This window comes from Oncorhynchus kisutch, linkage group LG22 (genome assembly GCF_002021735.2).
Source record: "Oncorhynchus kisutch isolate 150728-3 linkage group LG22, Okis_V2, whole genome shotgun sequence".
In the NCBI taxonomy this organism is placed as follows: Eukaryota; Metazoa; Chordata; class Actinopteri; order Salmoniformes; family Salmonidae; genus Oncorhynchus; species Oncorhynchus kisutch.
Genome location: NC_034195.2, coordinates 58,008,813 through 58,023,795, shown reverse-complemented (window position 1 = coordinate 58,023,795; position 14,983 = coordinate 58,008,813). Strand labels below are relative to the sequence as shown.

Here is a 14,983-nt window from a genome sequence, read left to right as displayed (position 1 = left end):
GACCATGTTCTGCTGACTGTTCTACAGAGGACCATGTTCTATTAACTGTTCTACAGAGGACCATGTTCTGCTGACTGTTCTACAGAGGACCATGTTCTGCTGACTGTTCTACAGAGGACCATGTTCTACTAACTGTTCTACAGAGGACCATGTTCTGCTAACTGTTCTACAGAGGACCATGTTCTGCTGACTGTTCTACAGAGGACCATGTTCTGCTGACTGTTCTAAAGAGGACCATGTTCTGCTGACTGTTCTACAGAGGACCATGTTCTGCTGACTGTTCTACAGAGGACCATGTTCTGCTGACTGTTCTACAGAGGACCATGTTCTGCTAACTGTTCTACAGAGGACCATGTTCTGCTGACTGTTCTACAGAGGACCATGTTCTTCTAACTGTTCTACAGAGGACCATGTTCTGCTAAGTGTTCTACAGAGGACCATGTTCTGCTAACAGTTCTACAGAGGACCATGTTCTACTGACTGTTCTACAGAGGACCATGTTCTGCTGACTGTTCTACAGAGGACCATGTTCTGCTGACTGTTCTACAGAGGACCATGTTCTACTAACTGTTCTACAGAGGACCATGTTCTGCTGACTGTTCTACAGAGGACCATGTTCTGCTGACTGTTCTACAGAGGACCATGTTCTGCTGACTGTTCTACAGAGGACCATGTTCTGCTGACTGTTCTACAGAGGACCATGTTCTGCTGACTGTTCTACAGAGGACCATGTTCTGCTGACTGTTCTACAGAGGACCATGTTCTATTAACTGTTCTACAGAGGACCATGTTCTGCTGACTGTTCTACAGAGGACCATGTTCTGCTGACTGTTCTACAGAGGACCATGTTCTACTAACTGTTCTACAGAGGACCATGTTCTGCTAACTGTTCTACAGAGGACCATGTTCTGCTGACTGTTCTACAGAGGACCATGTTCTGCTGACTGTTCTACAGAGGACCATGTTCTGCTGACTGTTCTACAGAGGACCATGTTCTATTAACTGTTCTACAGAGGACCATGTTCTGCTGACTGTTCTACAGAGGACCATGTTCTGCTGACTGTTCTACAGAGGACCATGTTCTACTAACTGTTCTACAGAGGACCATGTTCTGCTAACTGTTCTACAGAGGACCATGTTCTGCTGACTGTTCTACAGAGGACCATGTTCTGCTGACTGTTCTACAGAGGACCATGTTCTGCTAACTGTTCTACAGAGGACCATGTTCTGCTGACTGTTCTACAGAGGACCATGTTCTACAGAGGACCATGTTCTACTAACTGTTCTACAGAGGACCATGTTCTGCTGACTGTTGTACAGAGGACCATGTTCTGCTGACTGTTCTACAGAGGACCATGTTCTGCTGACTGTTCTACAGAGGACCATGTTCTGCTAACTGTTCTACAGAGGACCATGTTCTGCTGACTGTTCTACAGAGGACCATGTTCTGCTGACTGTTCTACAGAGGACCATGTTCTGCTGACTGTTCTACAGAGTAACCATGTTCTGCTGACTGTTCTACAGAGGACCATGTTCTGCTAACTGTTCTACAGAGGACCATGTTCTGCTGACTGTTCTACAGAGGACCATGTTCTACAGAGGACCATGTTCTACTAACTGTTCTACAGAGGACCATGTTCTATTAACTGTTCTACAGAGGACCATGTTCTGCTGACTGTTCTACAGAGGACCATGTTCTGCTGACTGATCTACAGAGGACCATGTTCTGCTGACTGTTCTACAGAGGACCATGTTCTACTAACTGTTCTATAGAGGACCATGTTCTGCTAACTGTTCTACAGAGGACCATGTTCTGCTGACTGTTCTACAGAGGACCATGTTCTGCTGACTGTTCTACAGAGGACCATGTTCTGCTAACTGTTCTACAGAGGACCATGTTCTGCTGACTGTTCTACAGAGGACCATGTTCTGCTGACTGTTCTACAGAGGACCATGTTCTGCTGACTGTTCTACAGAGGACCATGTTCTGCTGACTGTTCTACAGAGGACCATGTTCTGCTGACTGTTCTACAGAGGACCATGTTCTGCTGACTGTTCTACAGAGGACCATGTTCTGCTGACTGTTCTACAGAGGACCATGTTCTACTAACTGTTCTACAGAGGACCATGTTCTGCTGACTGTTCTACAGAGGACCATGTTCTGCTGACTGTTCTACAGAGGACCATGTTCTACTGACTGTTCTACAGAGGACCATGTTCTGCTGACTGTTCTACAGAGGACCATGTTCTGCTGACTGTTCTACAGAGGACCATGTTCTACTGACTGTTCTACAGAGGACCATGTTCTGCTGACTGTTCTACAGAGGACCATGTTCTGCTGACTGTTCTACAGAGGACCATGTTCTGCTGACTGTTCTACAGAGGACCATGTTCTGCTGACTGTTCTACAGAGGACCATGTTCTGCTGACTGTTCTACAGAGGACCATGTTCTGCTGACTGTTCTACAGAGGACCATGTTCTGCTGACTGTTCTACAGAGGACCATGTTCTGCTGACTGTTCTACAGAGGACCATGTTCTGCTGACTGTTCTACAGAGGACCATGTTCTGCTGACTGTTCTACAGAGGACCATGTTCTGCTGACTGTTCTACAGAGGACCATGTTCTGCTGACTGTTCTACAGAGGACCATGTTCTGCTGACTGTTCTACAGAGGACCATGTTCTGCTGACTGTTCTACAGAGGACCATGTTCTGCTAACTGTTCTACAGAGGACCATGTTCTGTTAACTGTTCTACAGAGGACCATGTTCTGCTGACTGTTCTACAGAGGACCATGTTCTTCTAACTCTTCTACAGAGGACCATGTTCTGCTAAGTGTTCTACAGAGGACCATGTTCTGCTAACTGTTCTACAGAGGACCATGTTCTACTGACTGTTCTACAGAGGACCATGTTCTGCTGACTGTTCTACAGAGGACCATGTTCTGCTGACTGTTCTACAGAGGACCAATTTCTGCTGACTGTTCTACAGAGGACCATGTTCTGCTGACTGTTCTACAGAGGACCATGTTCTGCTGACTGTTCTACAGAGGACCATGTTCTGCTGACTGTTCTACAGAGGACCATGTTCTGCTAACTGTTCTACAGAGGACCATGTTCTGTTAACTGTTCTACAGAGGACCATGTTCTACTGACAGTTCTACAGAGGACCATGTTCTACTGACTGTTCTACAGAGGACCATGTTCTGCTGACTGTTATACAGAGGACCATGTTCTGCTGACTGTTCTACAGAGGACCATGTTCTGCTGACTGTTCTACAGAGGACCATGTTCTGCTGACTGTTCTACAGAGGACCATGTTCTTCTAACTGTTCTACAGAGGACCATGTTCTGCTGACTGTTCTACAGAGGACCATGTTCTGCTGACTGTTCTACAGAGGACCATGTTCTGCTGACTGTTCTACAGAGGACCATGTTCTGCTGACTGTTCTACAGAGGACCATGTTCTGCTGACTGTTCTACAGAGGACCATGTTCTTCTAACTGTTCTACAGAGGACCATGTTCTGCTAACTGTTCTACAGAGGACCATGTTCTGCTAACTGTTCTACAGAGGACCATGTTCTGCTAACTGTTCTACAGAGGACCATGTTCTGCTGACTATTCTACAGAGGACCATGTTCTGCTAACTGTTCTACAGAGGACCATGTTCTGCTAACTGTTCTACAGAGGACCATGTTCTGCTAACTGTTCTACAGAGGACCATGTTCTACTGACTGTTCTACAGAGGACCATGTTCTACTGACTGTTCTACAGAGGACCATGTCCTGCTGACTGTTCTACAGAGGACCATGTTCTGCTGACTGTTCTACAGAGGACCATGTTCTGCTGACTGTTCTACAGAGGACCATGTTCTGCTGACTGTTCTACAGAGGACCATGTTCTGCTAACTGTTCTACAGAGGACCATGTTCGTGTTCGACCATGTTCGTGCTTCTACACCTGCATTGCTTGCTGTTTGGGGTTTTGGGCTGGGTTTCTGTACAGCACTTTGGGATATCAGCTGATGTACGAAGGGCTATGTAAATAAATTTGATTTGATTTGATTTGACTGTTCTACAGAGGACCGTGTTCTGCTGACTGTTCTACAGAGGACCGTGTTCTGCTGACTGTTCTATAGAGGACCGTGTTCTGCTAACTGTTCTACAGAGGACCGTGTTCTACTGACTATTCTACAGAGGACCGTGTTCTGCTGACTGTTCTACAGAGGACCGTGTTCTGCTGACTGTTCTACAGAGGACCGTGTTCTGCTGACTGTTCTACAGAGGACCGTGTTCTGCTGACTGTTCTACAGAGGACCGTGTTCTGCTGACTGTTCTACAGAGGACCGTGTTCTGCTGACTGTTCTACAGAGGACCGTGTTCTGCTGACTGTTCTACAGAGGACCGTGTTCTGCTGACTGTTCTACAGAGGACCATGTTCTGCTGACTGTTCTACAGAGGACCATGTTCTGCTGACTGTTCTACAGAGGACCATGTTCTGCTGACTGTTCTATAGAGGACCATGTTCTTCTAACCGTTCTACAGAGGACCATGTTCTGCTGACTGTTCTACAGAGGACCATGTTCTGCTGACTGTTCTACAGAGGACCATGTTCTGCTGACTGTTCTACAGAGGACCATGTTCTGCTGACTGTTCTACAGAGGACCATGTTCTACTAACTGTTCTACAGAGGAGCATGTTCTGCTGACTGTTCTACAGAGGACCATGTTCTGCTGACTGTTCTACAGAGGACCATGTTCTGCTGACTGTTCTACAGAGGACCATGTTCTGCTGACTGTTCTACAGAGGACCATGTTCTATTAACTGTTCTACAGAGGACCATGTTCTGCTGACTGTTCTACAGAGGACCATGTTCTGCTGACTGTTCTACAGAGGACCATGTTCTATTAACTGTTCTACAGAGGACCATGTTCTGCTGACTGTTCTACAGAGGACCATGTTCTTCTAACTGTTCTACAGAGGACCATGTTCTGCTAACTGTTCTACAGAGGACCATGTTCTACTGACTGTTCTACAGAGGACCATGTTCTGCTGACTGTTCTACAGAGGACCATGTTCTTCTAACTGTTCTACAGAGGACCATGTTCTGCTAACTGTTCTACAGAGGACCATGTTCTACTGACTGTTCTACAGAGGACCATGTTCTGCTGACTGTTCTACAGAGGACCATGTTCTTCTAACTGTTCTACAGAGGACCATGTTCTGCTGACTGTTCTACAGAGGACCATGTTCTTCTAACTGTTCTACAGAGGACCATGTTCTGCTGACTGTTCTACAGAGGACCATGTTCTGCTGACTGTTCTACAGAGGACCATGTTCTGCTAACTGTTCTACAGAGGACCATGTTCTGCTGACTGTTCTACAGAGGACCATGTTCTGCTAACTGTTCTACAGAGGACCATGTTCTGCTAACTGTTCTACAGAGGACCATGTTCTGCTAACTGTTCTACAGAGGACCATGTTCTACTGACTGTTCTACAGAGGACCATGTTCTACTGATTGTTCTACAGAGGACCATGTTCTTCTAACTGTTCTACAGAGGACCATGTTCTGCTGACTGTTCTACAGAGGACCATGTTCTGCTAACTGTTCTACAGAGGACCATGTTCTACTGACTGTTCTACAGAGGACCATGTTCTACTGACTGTTCTACAGAGGACCATGTTCTACTGACTGTTCTACAGAGGACCATGTTCTACTAACTGAACTACAGAGGACCATGTTCTACTGACTGTTCTACAGAGGACCATGTTCTACTAACTGAACTACAGAGGACCATGTTCTACTAACTGATCTACAGAGGACCATGTTCTACAGAGGACCATGCTCTACTAACTGAACTACAGAGGACCATGTTCTACTAACTGAACTACAGAGGACCATGTTCTACTAACTGAACTACAGAGGACCATGTTCTAATAACTGAACTACAGAGGACCATGTTCTACTAACTGAACTACAGAGGACCATGTTCTACAGAGGACCATGTTCTACTAATTGAACTACAGAGGACCATGTTCTACTAACTGAACTACAGAGGACCATGTTCTACAGAGGACCATGTTCTAATAACTGAACTACAGAGGACCATGTTCTACTAACTGAACTACAGAGGACCATGTTCTACTAACTGACCAACAGAGGACCATGCACTGATTGGCCACCTATAATAATGTGGAGGCAGGTAGCTTTGTGGTTAGAGCGGTGTTCCAGTAATCGACAGGTCCCCGAGCTGACAAGGTAAAAATCTGTCGTTCTTCCTCTTAACATGGCAGTTTACACGCTGTTCCCTCGTAGGCTGTCATTGTAAATACAAATTTGTTCTTAACTGACTTGCCTAGTTAAATACAAAATGCAAATACAGTTGTAGGGAATATCATTACTAACCTCCAAATCTGTCTATGGGTCTGACTGTGACTGACCGTGTTGAAGTTGTACCTGTTTATAGATCTGACTGTATCATACCTGTATATTGGACCGAAGGTCTTGAAGTTGTGCACCATGACTCTGTGGATGTTCCTGAATCCATCTAGTTTCCAGAAACTGTAGAGGTTGGCAAGTCCGTTTCTCCAGAGACCTGGGATCTCACTGAAGTTCTGGACCGTACTGCTGTTGTCTGGGGACAGAGCCTGGCGCACCACCGGCATACTGGAGTTGTGGCGGGCACTGGGTAGTCCACATGCTGGCAGAGCCAGGGAACTGCGACACACACTCCACCTCACCATCATAGCAGCGTCTCTATCCTACCTCTCTTCTTCTAACTCTTCTTCTGTCTGTTTCTTTTTCTCATCCGGCTCTATGCTCTCTCTGTCTCCCTCTCCACTGTGTCTCTCCTCCCCTGTATCCTTGAATGTTTTTTTTCGGGGACGGCTTGTGTGTTGTGATGGTGTCAGCCTATGGCAGGTCAAGGCTCCCTTCATCCAGACACACACTTTGGGTTAGTCTTCTGTTTACTGTGGGACTTTCTTAGAATGCTGAAATACCCAACTTCCTAACATAAGATGTTATAGCTGGGGATTTAATTGTTGGGACTGTGTGTTAGTTGAATAGTCTTGTTTAATCTTGTTTTCTAAGAAAATACCCACAAAGTACTAAGTTGGTTGTTCTTCAATTACGGTGGCATTTGGGCATAGCATTTTGGAAAAAATTTCAATCATTTTTCTAGATTTGTATTGATTGAAATGGATGTGGGTATATCTTCCCATTGTAAATAATGTGGTAGCTTAATGACTTTAAATCATTTTTACCATTATGATAATAGCGAGCCATCAGTAGAAGTAGTGATGCTGACACCAATGACACATTTTAAGTAAATGAGGAGTTTTTGAAATGGAGACCACAGATTCTCAAATCTAAGTTCATCAATCATTGAAAAAGTGTTTAGAATGTTATTTCCTGTCAATTAAATTGACTAACACCAAGTGACATTTTGAATTTAGACACACCAAATTAACAATAAATCCTTGAATGTATGATCTACTAAAAGGTTGTTATTAGCTAATATTGTTATTTAATATAGACCTCTCCCCAGATAAAAGTTAGCCACAGGAGAGAATGCTCAAGGTCCTTGAATATCTTTGTAATCAGTGATTTTTCAAGGCGGTAACACCAATGACAAACTGAAGGACACACATTATACTATTAAAACAAAATTGTATTTTAAAAACCTTCCTTGTTTTTATTGACCGGTGCAATATATGAAATACTTGTTCTCAATCTAGCATTCAAAATAATAAATATATACTTCTAAAATAGATGTTTCTAAACCCCCTCAGTTCACCTCTACACATCTCCAGTGGGACAAGCCAATTTGCCCCAGTAGTTTCTACATATAGATGCATTGCAGTATAAAGAACTCTCGTATGTTTTCTTATAAAATAATAGTTCAATCAAATATTTTTTTAAATTATTTATGTCCTTTTTACGTATTTTTATATGGTGCCAATGTCAAGAGACAACGTTTACAAACGCAATTGAAGAATAACCCAAATGACAAGTCAAAAATGTTTGAATTCTCACATTGCTCTACATCTCATCTGAGTGTAATGTTTAAGATCATTCCATTGTTAGATCCTCGTGTCCTAGCCCTGAGACCTTGGGAGTGTTTTCTCCCTAAACAGATGTAGAGGAGGGAGGCTACAGGAACACATAGTTCTCACATAATCACTAAGGTAAACAAAACTTACAACACAAATTGCAAAAAAGATAAACTTTTAAGAAAAACATTCAATACATTCTACATGATTATAATCCAGAAATGTTACCTTAATATCATAAAACATCAATAAATAATTGAAATGTCAAGATAAAACAGAAGACCACATCATAGCCACTGTTGGACTGAAATAAATTACATGTACAAAACAGTGGAAGGCAGGATGAGCTTGGCCTTGCATCCCGTGTTAATGGAAGGCAGGATGAGCTTGGCCTTGCATCCCGTGTTAATGGAAGGCAGGATGAGCTTGGCCTTGCATCCCATGTTAATGGAAGGCAGGATGAGCTTGGCCTTGCATCCCGTGTTAATGGAAGGCAGGATGAGCTTGGCCTTGCATCCCGTGTTAATGGAAGGCAGGATGAGCTTGGCCTTGCATCCCGTGTTAATGGAAGGCAGGATGAGCTTGGCCTTGCATCCCATGTTAATGGAAGGCAGGATGAGCTTGGCCTTGCATCCCGTGTTAATGGAAGGCAGGATGAGCTTGGCCTTGCATCCCGTGTTAATGGAAGGCAGGATGAGCTTGGCCTTGCATCCCATGTTAATGGAAGGCAGGATGAGCTTGGCCTTGCATCCCATGTTAATGGAAGACAGGATGAGCTTGGCCTTGCATCCCATGTTAATGGAAGGCAGGATGAGCTTGGCCTTGCATCCCGTGTTAATGGAAGGTAGGATGAGCTTGGCCTTGCATCCCATGTTAATGGAAGACAGGATGAGCTTGGCCTTGCATCCCATGTTAATGGAAGGCAGGATGAGCTTGGCCTTGCATCCCGTGTTAATGGAAGACAGGATGAGCTTGGCCTTGCATCCCATGTTAATGGAAGGCAGGATGAGCTTGGCCTTGCATCCCGTGTTAATGGAAGTCAGGATGAGCTTGGCCTTGCATCCCGTGTTAATGGAAGGCAGGATGAGCTTGGCCTTGCATCCCGTGTTAATGGAAGGCAGGATGAGCTTGGCCTTGCATCCCATGTTAATGGAAGGCAGGATGAGCTTGGCCTTGCATCCCATGTTAATGGAAGACAGGATGAGCTTGGCCTTGCATCCCATGTTAATGGAAGGCAGGATGAGCTTGGCCTTGCATCCCGTGTTAATGGAAGGTAGGATGAGCTTGGCCTTGCATCCCATGTTAATGGAAGACAGGATGAGCTTGGCCTTGCATCCCATGTTAATGGAAGGCAGGATGAGCTTGGCCTTGCATCCCGTGTTAATGGAAGACAGGATGAGCTTGGCCTTGCATCCCATGTTAATGGAAGGCAGGATGAGCTTGGCCTTGCATCCCGTGTTAATGGAAGACAGGATGAGCTTGGCCTTGCATCCCATGTTAATGGAAGGCAGGATGAGCTTGGCCTTGCATCCCATGTTAATGGAAGGCAGGATGAGCTTGGCTTTGCATCCCATGTTAATGGAAGGCAGGATGAGCTTTGCCTTGCATCCCATGTTAATGGAAGGCAGGATGAGCTTGGCCTTGCATCCCGTGTTAATGGAAGGCAGGATGAGCTTGGCTTTGCATCCCATGTTAATGGAAGGCAGGATGAGCTTGGCCTTGCATCCCATGTTAATGGAAATCAGGATGAGCTTTGCCTTGCATCCCGTGTTAATGGAAGACAGGATAAGCTTGGCCTTGCATCCCATGTTAATGGAAGGCAGGATGAGCTTGGCCTTGCATCCCATGTTAATGGAAGGCAGGATGAGCTTGGCCTTGCATCCCATGTTAATGGAAGGCAGGATGAGCTTGGCCTTGCATCCCGTGTTAATGGAAGACAGGATGAGCTTTGCCTTGCATCCCGTGTTAATGGAAGGCAGGATGAGCTTGGCCTTTCATCCCGTGTTAATGGAAGGCAGGATGAGCTTGGCCTTGCATCCCGTGTTAATGGAAGGCAGGATGAGCTTGGCCTTGCATCCCGTGTTAATGGAAGGCAGGATGAGCTTGGCTTTGCATCCCATGTTAATGGAAGGCAGGATGAGCTTGGCCTTGCATCCCATGTTAATGGAAGGCAGGATGAGCTTGGCCTTGCATCCCATGTTAATGGAAGGCAGGATGAGCTTGGCCTTGCATCCCATGTTAATGGAAGGCAGGATGAGCTTGGCCTTGCATCCCATGTTAATGGAAGGCAGGATGAGCTTGGCCTTGCATCCCATGTTAATGGAAGGCAGAATGAGCTTGGCCTTGCATCCCATGTTAATGGAAGGCAGGATGAGCTTGGCCTTGCATCCCGTGTTAATGGAAGGCAGGATGAGCTTGGCCTCGCATCCCGTGTTAATGGAAGGCAGGATGAGCTTGGCCTTGCATCCCGTGTTAATGGAAGGCAGGATGAGCTTGGCCTTGCATCCCGTGTTAATGGAAGGCAGGATGAGCTTGGCCTTGCATCCCGTGTTAATGGAAGGCAGGATGAGCTTGGCCTCGCATCCCGTGTTAATGGAAGGCAGGATGAGCTTGGCCTTGCATCCCGTGTTAATGGAAGGCAGGATGAGCTTGGCCTTGCATCCCGTGTTAATGGAAGGCAGGATGAGCTTGGCCTTGCATCCCGTGTTAATGGAAGGCAGGATGAGCTTGGCCTTGCATCCCGTGTTAATGGAAGGCAGGATGAGCTTGGCCTTTCATCCCGTGTTAATGGAAGGCAGGATGAGCTTGGCCTTGCATCCCGTGTTAATGGAAGGCAGGATAAGCTTGGCCTTGCATCCCGTGTTAATGGAAGGCAGGATGAGCTTGGCCTTTCATCCCGTGTTAATGGAAGGCAGGATGAGCTTGGCCTTGCATCCCGTGTTAATGGAAGGCAGGATGAGCTTGGCCTTGCATCCCGTGTTAATGGAAGGCAGGATGAGCTTGGCCTTGCATCCCGTGTTAATGGAAGGCAGGATGAGGTTGGCCTTGCATCCCGTGTTAATGGAAGGCAGGATGAGCTTGGCCTTGCATCCCGTGTTAATGGAAGGCAGGATGAGCTTGGCCTTGCATCCCGTGTTAATGGAAGGCAGGATGAGCTTGGCCTTACATCCCGTGTTAATGGAAGGCAGGATGAGCTTGGCCTTGCATCCCGTGTTAATGGAAGGCAGGATGAGCTTGGCCTTGCATCCCGTGTTAATGGAAGGCAGGATGAGCTTGGCCTTGCATCCCGTGTTAATGGATCTCCCCTCACCTGGTTGTCTAGGTCTTAATTGGTTAGTTAGGATCTCCCTTCACCTGGTTGTCTAGGTCTTAATTGAACACAAATGTAATATATGAGTATTTGTATTTATTATGGATCCCCATTAGCAGCAGCTTCTCTTCATTGGGTCCAGTAAAATTCATGTAGTTTAGGGATGCACGATATCGTTAAGTATATCGGCATCGGCCTGATGTCTAGTTTAACGCTGATGTGCAAAACCGATATCGTAGATGATGTGCATACCTGTATAACGTAGGTAGATGACGTGCATACCTGTATAACGTAGGTAGATGAGGTGCATACCTGTATAACGTAGGTAGATGAGGTGCATACCTGTATAACGTAGGTAGATGAGGTGCATACCTGTATAACGTAGGTAGATGAGGTGCATACCTGTATAACGTAGGTAGATGAGGTGCATACCTGTATAACGTAGGTAGATGAGGTGCATACCTGTATAACGTAGGTAGATGAGGTGCATACCTGTATAACGTAGGTAGATGAGGTGCATACCTGTATAACGTAGGTAGATGAGGTGCATACCTGTATAACGTAGGTAGATGAGGTGCATACCTGTATAACGTAGGTAGATGAGGTGCATACCTGTATAACGTAGGTAGATGAGGTGCATACCTGTATAACGTAGGTAGATGACGTGCATACCTGTATAACGTAGGTAGATGACGTGCATACCTGTATAACGTAGGTAGATGACGTGCATACCTGTATAACGTAGTTAGATGACGTGATGATTTCCAGTTTCAACTGTTCTGCCTTATTATTATTCGACCATGCTGGTCATTTATGAACATTTGAACATCTTGGCCATGTTCTGTTATAATCTCCACCTGGCACAGCCAGAAGAGGACTGGCCACCCCACATAGCCTGGTTCCTCTCTAGGTTTCTTCCTAGGTTTTGGCCTTTCTAGGGAGTTTTTCCTAGCCACCGTGCTTCTACACCTGCATTGCTTGCTGTTTGGGGTTTTAGGCTGGGTTTCTGTACAGCACTTTGAGATATCAGCTGATGTACGAAGGGCTATATAAATAAATTTGATTTGATTTGATGATGTCTCAGCCTCCAGTATTTATGCTGCAGTAGTTTATGTGTCGGGGGGCTAGGGTCAGTTTGTTATATCTGGAGACTAAACCCTGACTGTGGTAGTTGTTGTTCAGGACTAAACCCTGACTGTGGTAGTTGTTGTCCAGGACTAAACCCTGACTGTAGTGGTTGTTGTCCAGGACTAAACCCTGACTGTAGTGGTTGTTGTCCAGGACTAAACCCTGACTGTAGTGGTTGTTGTCCAGGACTAAACCCTGACTGTAGTTGTTGTTGTCCAGGACTAAACCCTGACTGTAGTGGTTGTTGTCCAGGACTAAACCCTGACTGTAGTGGTTGTTGTCGAGGACTAAACCCTGACTGTAGTGGTTGTTGTCGAGGACTAAACCCTGACTGTAGTTGTTGTTGTCCAGGACTAAACCCTGACTGTAGTGGTTGTTGTTCAGGACTAAACCCTGACTGTAGTGGTTGTTGTTCAGGACTAAACCCTGACTGTAGTGGTTGTTGTACAGGACTAAACCCTGACTGTAGTTGGTGTTGTCCAGGACTAAACCTGGACTGTAGTTGTTGTTGTCCAGGACTAAACCTGGACTGTAGTGGTTGTTGTTCAGGACTAAACCTGGACTGTAGTGGTTGTTGTTCAGGACTAAACCCTGACTGTAGTGGTTGTTGTTCAGGACTAAACCCTGACTGTGGTAGTTGTTGTTCAGGACTAAACCCTGACTGTAGTGGTTGTTGTTCATGTCTAAACCCTGACTGTAGTGGTTGTTGTTCAGGACTAAACCCTGACTCTAGTGGTTGTTGTCCAGGACTAAACCCTGACTGTAGTGGTTGTTGTCCAGGACTAAACCCTGACTGTAGTTGTTGTTGTCCAGGACTAAACCCTGACTGTAGTGGTTGTCGAGGACTAAACCCTGACTGTAGTGGTTGTTGTCGAGGACTAAACCCTGACTGTAGTGATTGTTGTCCAGGACTAAACCATGACTGTAGTGGTTGTTGTTCAAGACTAAACCCTGACTGTAGTGGTTGTTGTCCAGGACTAAACCCTGACTGTAGTGGTTGTTGTTGAGGACTAAACCCTGACTGTAGTGGTTGTTGTCCAGGACTAAACCCTGATTGTAGTGGTTGTTGTTCAGGACTAAACCCCGACTGTAGTGGTTCTGTAATAGTACTATGTCCAGGACTAAACCCTGATTGGTTTACATTTTAAATACGTTTCTCAGATGTGAGGAAAGTCCATATGTTATTTTATACTTTTGATGTCCTTAGAGTCATTGACTACAGCTCAGCATTACTACGGATATTGCAGGAATATCCTCTTGAAATCAGATATGACCATGGTAAAGAGAGCTTGGTTGCCGATTGTTTATAAGGGTGGGCATTCTGACCTTTGTGTTTAGCCAGTGTGTAGCCCAGACTCAATTTATTTGGCCTTTTGCATATTCGTTTTGTTTGCGCTCGTTCCAGGGAGATGAGTGTTTTCGAAATGTACATTTTACCAGTTTTTCAAAAGGCACTTTTCTACTTCGTGTTGTAACGTACGATTGACCTTATTTTAGCGCTGCAAAAACGTAATACTTCCAGGTCAACTGTAATATGAATACCATTGTAAAGCACAATTTTCCCCCTTTTCCAGCAAAATCAATGAGACCTTCAAGCTGCCCGTCTCTGCATGAATGATCTAACGGTTCAATGTGCTCCATCAGGTCTTTTAAAAATGGCGGGTGGGGAAGCGAAACCTACCGTGTGATAGTGAAAGGGGGAGATATGTCATGTGGGGAAACTGATTTTTTCACCTGATCTGTCCAACTTCACATCTAAAATGTAAATAAAACACTATCAAGAGTTTATGTGTCATTTACATACAGGAAGGAAGTTCTATGCAACAAGGGCTCTGTACAGTGCCTTGCGAAAGTATTCGGCCCCCTTGAACTTTGCGACCTTTTGCCACATTTCAGGGTTCAAACATAAAGATATAAAACTGTATTTTTTTGTGAAGAATCAACAACAAGTGGGACACAATCATGAAGTGGAACGACATTTATTGGATATTTCAAACTTTTCATTGTCTTGTTGGAAGACAAATCTCCGTCCCAGTCTCAGGTCTTTTGCAGACTCCATCAGGTTTTCTTCCAGAATGGTCCTGTATTTGGCTCCATTCATCTTCCCATCAATTTTAACCATCTTCCCTGTCCCTGCTGAAGAAAAGCAGGCCCAAACCGTGATGCTGCCACCACCATGTTTGACAGTGGGGATGGTGTGTTCAGGGTGATGAGCTGTGTTGCTTTTACGCCAAACATAACGTTTTGCATTGTTGCCAAAAAGTTCCATTTTGGTTTCATCTGACCAGAGCACCTTCTTCCACATGTTTGGTGTGTCTCCCAGGTGGCTTGTGGCAAACTTTAAACAACACTTTTTATGGATATCTTTAAGAAATGGCTTTCTTCTTGCCACTCTTCCATAAAGGCCAGATTTGTGCAATATACGACTGATTGTTGTCCTATGGACAGAGTCTCCCACCTCAGCTGTAGATCTCTGCAGTTCATCCAGAG

At 45.3% G+C, this 14,983-nt stretch overlaps 1 protein-coding gene across 1 annotated transcript in view; it reads right to left on the bottom strand.

Moving 5' to 3' along the window:
• The window catches only part of LOC109867358 (cholesterol side-chain cleavage enzyme, mitochondrial), a 48,102-nt gene extending 41,262 nt beyond the window's left edge, over window positions 1–6,840 (bottom strand). The window contains exon 1 of the mRNA XM_020456479.2: window positions 6,485–6,840. Within this exon, the coding sequence (XP_020312068.1) occupies window positions 6,485–6,747 (263 nt within the window). The 5' untranslated portion in view covers window positions 6,748–6,840. The remainder of the gene's footprint in view (window positions 1–6,484) is intronic.
• Window positions 6,841–14,983: the final 8,143 nt, after the last annotated feature.